The sequence below is a fragment of the Crassostrea angulata genome, chromosome 9, assembly GCF_025612915.1.
Source record: "Crassostrea angulata isolate pt1a10 chromosome 9, ASM2561291v2, whole genome shotgun sequence".
Taxonomy (NCBI): Eukaryota; Metazoa; Mollusca; class Bivalvia; order Ostreida; family Ostreidae; genus Magallana; species Magallana angulata.
The window spans coordinates 12,248,212-12,259,858 of record NC_069119.1 but is presented as its reverse complement, the minus strand read 5'-3'; the positions used below and the strand labels follow the sequence as shown (position 1 = coordinate 12,259,858).

Here is an 11,647-nt window from a genome sequence, read left to right as displayed (position 1 = left end):
AACACAATTCCTCACATGATTCATGAGTACATGTAACAATGCTTGCTACCCTCTGAAAATTTAACTCGCCATTAAACATCTCATTTTTTAAAGAATGTTTGAAACGATTACATAAACTGTGTTCGACAGATAGTTTTCCTAAAACATTTTCTTTCTTTCTTTTTCAAAACACGTTTTATATACAGGCTTTCAATCACAACACATTTTTATAACAAAAGCAGAACTGAAAGTTTAGTCATTATAAATTATTGACACCATATCACATACATTTTCAACTCGCAGCAACAACGGAAGACCTACTCGTGGCTTTGCCACGAGCTCTGCTCTAGTTCCTTTTCTTTTTTAAAGTAAAAATTAGAAAAGCCACTGAGAGTGAGATTCAAACTTATGAATTCCATATTAATTTTCTAGTTAACGTGACACAGTGACTCAAAACGATGTTTTAATTTTTGATTGCCATTTGATTAACGATGGTAATAAAAAACAAATATACGGAATTTCATCACACGGAAGGTTTCATGCATCATAATTCATCACCTATCAGTTTACAAGTCGTTTAAACTCACCAGGAAATCACAAACAAACCGAGTTCATTTGGACATTGATTGTCACGAGATTGCGCTTTCTGTCTCAAATAATTAGAGTGGGACTAGAACATTAAGAAAAGAGTTATAATTTGAAGTTATTTGATGTTTCAGTAGGAAATGTGCATTTATAGAGAGTGCATCTTAATAAATATATAGTTAATGAAGATACCATGTCATCAGACAGAGACCACTGCATGGCTCATGATAGGTTCCGCGCTGCAGTGTTCACATCCCCCCCTACGTTTGCGTTGGTATGGAACAGAAGGACACTCAATATTAATGTGTTCACCAAACGCTTTATTTTATTTTTCTCTTTTTAATTTGATTCATTTACTTATGGAGATCTTATTTTTTTTAAAAGTTCGTCTTTTTATATGACATATAAAATATGTTGAAATCGTGTAATTATTCGATATATGGTAAAATTAATACATTTGTGCGTAACCACGTCTCTATAGCACAGTAACTTATTGCATTTCACTGATAGGCAATGATTTTGGTAAAAAAAAAATATATTTGAAAATATACTTGATGTTATTGTTTATTTTGATAGGAAGTACGTCACATTATGAAGGTGCCCCTTTAATGATATAGGAAAGCTAAAATAATTAAATAATCAAAGGCGAGAATGAAACAAACGTTGACTTTGTCAATATATTACTATAGAATCACTATTCTATGTTAAATCAAAAAATCCATTGACTTATAATTAAAATATTATTTAACACGCCCAATATAATAGCATAGTAAAGAAGAAGAAATGAAGATATACAAAATTTGTCGTCAACTCGTCGATACGAGCCAGAAGTAATAAAAATACCATGAATTCCAATTGAATTCCATTCTAAGTCTGTCGTGAATGCATTTTCAAATATGCACAAGAAAAAAATACTTCGTCAATAATTTTTCGTTAAAATAATAGTATTCAACAACTATAGCTAGTTTTTATTTAAGATCCTCATTCTGTCGTTTTCATTCATTTGGTCGTAGCCTCTATGCCATCTACAGTGTCTGATTAGAAGCAAGGTACCAAATACTGCAACACCAACGAAAAATGCCACTAGAAATACTATTATTGTGACGTAGGAGGTAGAGCTCATTTCATACGTGTCAGAGTCAGTGTTTGTTGAATCCTTTGTAGTGTTGCCTTTGGTTGTTTTGGATGTTTTCTCTACATCTGAAATATAATAAACAGATATGGATAACACTTAACACTGCTGAACATCAAACTCTAACCAACAATCAACTTAACAATTATGACGAACTAATTCGATTTTCTTTTTTTTTTAAATCAAGTACAAATAAAAGACAATAATTGTCAAATAAATTTTTGTCTACCTGGCAGTTGTAGAAAACCGTTGAAGTGTTCTTTGGACTCTGATTTATACAATGATTCTCTTATAAAGTTGGAACATTTAGGAAAATCCTTGGGAGGCTTTGGCTGTTCGGATATCTCCCCTACTTGCAAAACAACTGCCATACCAATGTCCATGTGAGCCTCTAGATGACAATGCATCAACCAGAACCCTAAAAAAATAATATGAAATAAAATTTATCAAAACAAAAAAATATATTTATTTATATAAATAAATACCTAAATAAATAAATAAAAAATATGATATATAACAAATATATGCTTTATTGAATGCAGTATTCAAGTCAATGACTTTTCTACAAATGTTGATTAAATTTCAAGTCAAATGGAGGGAAATTATCTCCCTTCTTATCTTGTACATATAAAAGGAAAAAAATGACTCGATAAACAAAATCTATTTTATGTTAAGTGTGATTTTTTAATATTAGACCAACTTCAAAGTAAATAAGCATTCTGTAAGCAGTATCATTTAACAAATCCACATTCTGTTTTACAAAAAAATATTGCGCAGTTAAGTATTTTCTCAGTGCAAATTTTGACAAAATGCGAACCTGGATTATCCGTTCGAAATCGTATAATAACGTATCCCCTGAACGGGACCATGATGGTGTCCTTCTTCGGTGGATTCTCAATATTGATACCAGGAACGTTTCCAAAATTCCAGCTTGAATTTCGCCATTGTGCTGACCGGAAGTCAGAAGAGAACTGGATGTCCTGGGTTGGACCTTGTGTATATCCAGTTGTTTTGTTTATCTCACCGCTGCCGTACTTTAGGACATAGAAATGGTTACCATGGAGATGGACTGGATGCGAGGGCCCTCCAGAAATACCGTCTATCATGCAAACAGAAAGAAAAGAATAACTGATAAAAATAACTATTTGACCTATTAACATTATTATTATTTTTTTTAATTTGAATAAAATTTTTCATTAAGGGATTGGTAAAGAGAAAGATATTTTGTCTAACGAGCGAGTACCCATTATTGCCGATTGTTAAAAAACAACCAGATTTCCGCTATATATTTGTTGTTTTTAGCTACAAACCAAATTAAATGAAAAACACAGTTTTTAAGTCACTATGAAAGTTGGGAAAGAAAAAAAATTAATTCAAACATCTTGGAACTAACCTTAACAAAGGTAAGCCTGTTAAAATGTATCTCATTTGTATCCGTGCGATGACACATGCTACTGAATGTTTGACTTGTAATCCATTTTGATGGCAGGGCGTTTTCGTTTAGGTCCAAATTCGAAAAATATTTACCTCCGTGATATATTACTTGACAAAAATAAGCAAGATAACATTTCTATTAAGAAAGAAAAGCCAGCTTCTGCTTGCTTATAAGACGCCATTTTGTCTGCAATCTGAGGCGGATCAAAGATTTATTCCCGCGCACCTGCGGTGTAACTTAGAGGCGTTGCTTTTGACTTTCACACACATTATTTCTTTTACTAGAATAACTCAAACTTTTTTAAAAAAATTTTTTCATGAATAAACAACGCATTTCTTAATTTTTTAATCATTTGTCTCGAGAGATGTGAAACACATATTTCTCTGTTTATGTGCATGTGGCCGTAGGGACATCGAAAATAATATTGCTTATAATATGATTAAATTGCGTTTATAATATAATTTTTATGTTATATTCTAACATGTTATCTTACATCGTTAGATTCTCTTAAAATTATGACATTTTTACCAATTAGTCACTGAAAAATGACGAAAAGATATGAGCGGCAATAATTGGTACTCGACTTCCTGTAAATCAAAGGGCATGGACAGGGTTTATTTTTAGTCAGAAGTAAGTCGATATTGATTAGAATAAAGTAAAAAAAAAATACTTAAAATAAATCAAGGAAAAATGCGGAGGTCTGCGTTGAAATATTTACATGACAGCTTACATGAAGAGAGTAATAGAGAAAACTTGTGTATTTGTCGACAATAATGGGTACTCGCAAGTTATATGTATATATTCAAATAACAACACGTTTTTACTTTCATTAAGAAGGACAATCTGTGTGACCTTTTTACTGGCCAACTTGATCACGTGAGTACATCTACAAAACTCCCCACACTGGTCCATGTCCGTGTTATTACAGACCACATTGCTTTCGTTAACAATTTCAGGCGAAACCTGCAAAGATTATGTAATGGCATGTATGTTTTCAATACTGTTGATCATAATAATCACTAAAACTGTTTTTTTTTCTTCTAAAACAAAAATACGCAGAATGATGAAATGCTCTTGTAGAAATAACATAAACATCTAACATTAAAAGAATTGTTCGAAATAACATCAAATTTGATTACATGTATCTATATGCATACACCTAACTTTACATGATTAGCATACTTGTGTTGCATAATGTTTATAAAAATGACGTTTAGATCAGTAAAAGTAAACATAAGACTTTAAAATCAAAAATTACAAAACTTACTTGTAAAGGCACTGGAGGGTTTTTGAAATGGATAGCATTCACAGCTGGGCGGCCAAATAACAAAGCGCTACCGTTGAAGTGAAAGTTGAGGAATACTTCCTGAAAGTCCTCCAGGGATTCTGGGACTGCTATAGGAGACGCCCTTTTGTCATTGGCAGGCGCCCTCATGTCCGCCACTGACAGATACCGAGCACGTGGTTCCCATTTTGACATCGTTATCGGACTTGAAATCAAATTTCAATGATATGAAGAATAGATAGTTTTTTCATACATGTACAACGAGGTGGGTGTTAAAAGATAACTTGTACTCAAAAATTTACATAATCTACTTTTCCAATTATGAAAGAAACGTTTAACAATTTTTGCATATTCTGGCAGGTCTTGTATGCCACCTTTTTGCACATTGTAATCATTATGATACGGGGTTACTTAAAAAATGAATATGTGTTATTTGATACACTGGGAGACATGAATGTATTATCGTTTAATAAGTAATATATTGTGGAATAGGATATCTTTTTAGCTAATTTGTTTATATGATATAGTTTAATGTCGTCATTTATAAAATAAAAGGACAAACTCGTCAACCTTTTGAACTTTTTGAATAAAGAAATCGGGTTAAACAAAAGAATATTACCCAGTTTATGCCAAAAACCTACTTGAGAACATAAAGGTGTTTATATTATTTACACACCTCCAATGGCTGTTTGCAATCACACAAGAATCAAATTCAGCACATTCCTTTCTTTTAGAGTCTGGATAATATACTTCCACTTCCTGATAGTGAAGCAGCGCAAAGCTCACGTTTGGATCAACGCGATTCTTAATGAAAAAATATCAACATTTGAGACGCTTTTTCAATATCGATATTAAAAACTGGTTTTAAAAATATGTATATCTTTTTAACCTTTAATTACGCTTTTATCAATTCAACATGCCTTTTTTCTTGTCAAAAAAGCCGATATTGTTTCAAATACCATTAGAAAACAGTAACACAATGTCAAAGCAAATATCAAAAAAATTCAATTTTTGGTTAAAAGCATACTTTTATTTTTGTGTAAGTGCTTGCTTGTGTCTTTTTTTTTTGAATTAGCAGTTCTTAAAACGAATTTAAATTAAGTCTCATATTATAATTACATGATTCTGATCCATAACTTCGTTTGTTTGTACTCGTATCCAGTAGTTTCCAGGAGTGTTATTGGCAAATACAATGACGTCATAAGTTTCCGCTGGGTTTATAAAAAGATAGTCGATCCAAATAGTGGATAAATCATAGCCGTCAGTAGCTATAAGCAACATTTTATGCTAAAAATAAAACATTATTCTTTTTTAAAAAATGTATGTAAGTATAGAAAAATAATTATGTTCAGTAGGATATCGTCCGTGGAATTAAATCTTACAAACACTTTTTTTTTTTTTAGCAAAAATACTGTTTTATAGAACTTGATGGTCGTACATATTATTTCCTTGAAACAAAAAACAGAAATGCGATAAATCTAATCCACACTAACTTAAATCATTTCCCTCCAAATATCGTATACGTCAAACATAATGCTTCTACAATACCTTTGAGGTTAAATTCTAAATTTTTCTTACTTCATCAAAGGATATTTTGTACTCCCCCGTGGAACCAGTGTTCATTATCCGAAATCTTGTTTTACTGTTAAGGGTCACATTGAACATTTCCAAAGGAACACTTCTCTGGTTTACAGAACTGTCACTTGCGACTAAAATGGTTATTTATTCAGAGCAGTTTATTTTAAAATGAAATAACAAAATCAGTAAAACACAAATCGTGTAAATTGATTTACATTGTTTTAAAAACATTTAAACCTATATTTTTATCATTCCACTAAATCTTATATAGTTGAAATCTATATTATCTAAATTAGGCCGAAGCAAAATTATCCGGTTTTTCAGAAAACAATCTCCGTGAATTTATTATAATGGATAAAAAATAGTTTACGTTTCATTTGCTATTTGATTTGATTGGAAGTTGATTTTTATCAACTCTCCTATGCAGTTACTCTGATAAAAGGGAAGTTATACAGTGTTTGGACCTTAGCAAAATCATTACCGCTGACAAGACTAAGTACTTGAAAATAATCGATAAATTCGATGTAATGTATTGAAAATTATTGCTTTATCAAGGGAACTTATTTATGAATACCTTGAAAATAGTCATATTGTATATGGTACGAATAATTTAGATATTTTTGTAGTCGTGTGTATTCCTACGCCAGTTCTCAATAAGACCTTTTTGCTGTCATTAATTACCACAGCGCCACTTCTACTGTGGATTTAAATCAAGGGCAGACAGTCCAATCTAAAGCTAGAACTACCACTGGAGTAGACTAGAATTTGTTATTATTTGTTTATTAAAACATTGCTTGGATACGATTTCCCAGAAATATTCGATTACTGATATATAATGCATCGAATAGTATGGTGGCGTTAATTTCATTTTTTAATATTAAACAACATGATTCATATGAGATTTGCCTTCTAGAGCTTGGACAAACTCAATAATTCAAATTAGAAAAAAATGTGTGGAATTATTCAAATAAAGCTTATAAAGTACTTGCCATGCAAAATTAAATATTGCTGACATTATAATAAATAACAATAGTCAATAAAAAAAAAAATTAACTCCCGATAATACTTTTAGTGCTCTGATTCAATGATGCCATTATTGAATTGGATTGCTAAATTTTTAAACAGAACATGTTAGACATAACAGTAACTGTAGTTTTTTTTTAATCTATTGAAAGTATTGTATTCCATTCCCCTGAATCATCATATTAATCAATTTTTTTTAACATATGGTCATATTAATATAAAAGCAAAAGGCTTTTACACAGAGGTTCGTTGTGTGAAACGACTTTTCCTGTCGGCAAGCAAAAATTAAACGATGCTTTTTCAGGTATTACATACATTAACTACAATAGGCTATATGGTTTTGCAGATAAAATATCGTACGAGCGAATGGTAATACACATGTGTCCGCTACTAAACCGTATAAAGCGAAAAGTGTTGCAATTCACGGATTAGAAGACTTCATGTAATTCTCATTAAGAGAGTACGTAATGTTACAATGTATCATCTTTCATACTTTGGGATAAACTTTATCGCAGAAACAGGTGTCCGTATCATACTTACATGACTTTGATTTTCCATTAATTAGAGCATTGTTGTAAGGCCTTAAGAGAGTGGACAGAGAGCCATCATAGGTAAACCTTGACGTCGTACATTCCGCCGTATCAAAATTATCTGAAAATCTGTACAAAACACAACATTAACATTAAGAGGGCTCGATTATCGTGGCCATTTTTTTTGACATCATTGATCTCCCTTAGAAGAAGAGAAAATTATTGTTAAAAAAAACCGAAAATTAAAAAATAAAGACTTTCCTTACTAGATAATAGTCGATAGCTAAACAAATCATATCTTAAAATGTAAGATGTTAAATAATAAATTTAATGGTTAATTTCTTGATCACCTAGCCTCCTAAACTATTCAGAATTGTTTTAAAAAATCGGCTTAATGCCATAGCCATGTGTAATGACAACTAATATGTTGATTGAATACTAAAATCATGCCTTTTTCGTAGATTTTAAGTAGGTTACACCGTTCCTTACTGTAACAAAAACCAATTCTGTTCTTCGGCAGTCTGTGCATCATTTTTATTGAAAACCCAGTCTTGTGTAAGAAAAAGGACATCTTTGTCGACTTTTGGAATATCTGTTCTCTAGCAGAAAAATAATAGGATTTAACATTAAAACGGACATGTCTATTTATGCGTGTTAATTTTTGCAATCTGTATTGGGAAACTTTTTATGTAATATTTTATTCACAAAATATGTGCTTTTGTGTATATAACATACATGTATAACATATTCAGTATATACATGTAACTGAAATAAAAACTTTCCATATTAGCCTACTTTCTGGTTGCAATCAATAAATGTAAAAACTGTTATTGCTAATTTTAATAAGAACTGGATAATGAATACAAAAATGTTATCGATGTCTCCTGACCTCTTTTCCTTGTCTTGGGAGAACAATAAATGCACCATGTAAACCTTCACTTCTCATGGCACCGTGATGAGAGTGATACCAGTGTGTACCCGGTGGATTTGCTATAAATCTGTTAAAAAGTACAAAACATGATTGAAAAAACCCAACACCCCCCCCAAAAATAATAAAACCCGCCAAAATCTTAAGTTAAACAATCCAAATCTATACAATGTTTATGCAAACAAATGGAATAATAGATAAATATACAAGATGTCGCTGTGCCATACAGTCAAGTGAACGTTGGCTGAAAGAACTATATATGCTATGAGCTCATAATTCGCAATTTTTGAAAGTGTTTAAGGTACATGAAATTGTTATATAATCTATTAGAATAGTGGATATTATACATGTATATGTTTTTGATCCACTTGTTTGATTTATTTGCACTCACTAGCAGTAAATGACATCAGAATTGACGCTGGTTTTTTTTTTAATTCAATCAAAATCAGTCAAAAATTGGCAATTTTCTTATCTGATTTGAATTGGAGACATAGGGTGAAGCTTTGAAAAAGAACACAATATTAGTCATGTTATAGAAGTCTTAAATTGATACATCTTTGATGAAAATATTTCGTATGTTCAAGCAATCGTTCGATGCTTTTTGAAGAAAACATGTTTTAAAACTAGCGGTTTATGCTAAAAATGCAAACAAAGCAGGGATATCTAAACTTTTTGGTGTCATATTTCAAAATTGTTGGCATTTGGATCAAAATGAAATGTATAAAAAAACTTCAAATGTCTATCCTTACAAAGGAAGCAAAAAATTACAGTAAATTAATGATATTCTTTTTAATGGGCCATATAAGTCCAACACCATATACATGTGTAGTCCTATTTGGAAAGATGACTGAATGCTAGTGCTATGCACAGCTATATCATTCATTTTCCTTTCAGTTACATTTTATATGACCAAGTGTCAGAGCAACGTTAACATCCTGTGATTCTTTGTCCCCAAAACATCTCTGACTATGATTACGTGATGATATATTCCCTCTTTGAGTTGTTTTTAATTCTCGAAATAATTTTAATTTTTTCACACTATGCAACATACTTGTAGGTAAACATCTGTCCAGGAAGTATAGGACATTGGGATATCATAGAGGAACCATCCATCCACGGAGTTTTGGACTGGAACATCCCATGCCAGTGAAGCGTGACCGCTTCATTTGCCAAGTTATTGTACACACGAACTTTCACCTATATTTAATAATAACCAATGTGTTAACTCCTGTGACTACTTCAAGCCTTTTGTTTGAAGTTCAATTTGCTTAAAAGTAATCACTTTTTAAAAAGCTACATGTACGTCCTTAAAAGTGAAAAAAGTTAGGTCGTTCTTTTGCAGGTTCATGATTAAATAGGCTGGATGTTCAACAGATTAATCATCCAATTTACCTTTAAAGTTTACAAATTTCATTTTTAGCCAAATATATGTAAAAAAAATAAAGAAAAATATCTGATATCTAGCTTTAAAATATCAATATTTTTTATATATTTATCTAAAGCTCTTCTATGAAAGAAAAAAAGGAGATTTATTTTGCCTACAAATGACAACGACTATCGAGCCATTTTGATGTACTGATGTAAAATGAAAAGAAATCATGTCTGTTTACTTAATAAAACAATGCAATGGTTAAATTGATTGATACTAATATCAGAATATTTAAAACAGAACATTTGCTGACCGTCTGGTTTTCGTAGACAACAACCGTGGGTCCTGGGAATTGGTTGTTTATGGCATACATAAACTTGTAATTTCCATCGACCGTATGTATGTTTTCTTTTTCTAAGTAAAAAAAAAAGAATTTAGTAACTCAAACGATAATATAATCTACTTTCCTTTATACATTTGTGTTGGTAGAAAACATTGTCGATAGCTACGTGTCACCAGCTTTTACATTCTTTCTTTTTCTTGTATGAGTTTTCATTTCTTTTTTTTTCTTTTTTTGTAATTTCAGAAGAAATGATATATTTTAGGTAACGCTAATGAAAAAACAACGGTTTTCAATCTCATGAAAATACAGATCTCTGCAATGGCACAAAGTGGGGAGAAATATGACAAATACTCATTTTTCTATGCCCTCTTCATGAACTTTATCATTTGCATTTATGATTTAATCAACTAATCACAAGAATCGTTACAAAGTCGTTGGTAGTAACATTGTTTAAAATTATTTCACAATATCACTATTAGAAAAACGTAACTTGCCATCTGATTAAAAGTTGAATCAAGATTTGTTTGTTTTAACATCACAAAACATGAAATCGTTAGATCTATCTTCACATTGTGCTTTGGTAGAGATAACCATCAGAACGGTAGCTAATGTCTATCTCAAAAACTTACTTTACTTTTTATTTACTTACTTTCTAAAACAAATTCACTAAAAAGTCAGATCTATTTTGATATCAGCTTAATAATGCCTTTGACAATTACATAGTTTAATCACGTATTCAAAATATATTGTGTAGAAACAATGTCGTGTCGTTGAATATCACTTTCATTACCGTTTTTTTACTAAAATATTAAATGTAAATCAAACGCTTATTTGATAAATATTCAAAATACCTTTTTCGGACAGAGTTGTTTCTTCAAATGAATGTCTTTGATTTCCAAAAGGTGACTCATTGTTTTTATACATGGTTCCATTTTTGAAGTATACAGGAAATCCTTGAAATAAAGTCCAGTTGTACGCTACCATGCTCATTATATAATTAACATGGAAATCGAATGAACATTCTTCATCGCTTGCTTTGCAGCTTGGTGTTACCTCGTACGTGAAAGCTGCTTTAACGCGTAACGTACAACACGTTAACAAGAAAATTCTTGATAGAAACATGATAATATGCGAATAATTAATTATCAAACTATCTAAGAAATATGCTATGATTTGGAAAAACTGTGCATTTATTGCCAAAATCTGGTCAAAAATGATAAATAATTGAGGAAAACTTTGGGTGTATTCTATTAGTCATCTCAATCAATTAAATACACGGTGCGCAAACGGAAAAGTCCTGATGACCTTAACTGAGTCAAGAGCAATAAAGAATGGCGATTGTCACTGGGTGACCCACTAGTTCTTCTCCAACGCTTTCTGTTGCATAAAGGAATACTTGTTTCAAGGTTAAGATGGCTTAAACATATCCGGTTTAAGTCTGATGTTATATTCTCTATTCT

The 11,647-nt window shown here is 31.2% G+C and overlaps 1 protein-coding gene across 2 annotated transcripts; it reads right to left on the bottom strand.

The window, feature by feature from the left end:
* Positions 1 to 893: 893 nt before the first annotated feature.
* LOC128162735 (uncharacterized) lies at positions 894 to 11,386 on the bottom strand. 2 transcript variants are annotated; one of them, XM_052826077.1, is made up of 14 exons: positions 11,039 to 11,386; positions 10,158 to 10,258; positions 9,527 to 9,672; positions 8,437 to 8,545; positions 8,037 to 8,146; positions 7,558 to 7,676; positions 5,995 to 6,125; positions 5,536 to 5,703; positions 5,093 to 5,220; positions 4,399 to 4,621; positions 3,956 to 4,094; positions 2,514 to 2,795; positions 1,926 to 2,114; positions 894 to 1,764 (listed from the first exon to the last, which is right to left on the bottom strand). In XM_052826077.1, exons 1-14 carry the CDS (start codon positions 11,307 to 11,309, stop codon positions 1,526 to 1,528), a joined length of 2,355 nt encoding a protein of 784 aa, XP_052682037.1. In that variant the 5' UTR covers positions 11,310 to 11,386; the 3' UTR covers positions 894 to 1,525. The 2 variants fall into 2 exon arrangements, with proteins under 2 accessions (XP_052682037.1, XP_052682038.1); XM_052826078.1 differs by having other exon boundaries at positions 2,604 to 2,795.
* Positions 11,387 to 11,647: the final 261 nt, after the last annotated feature.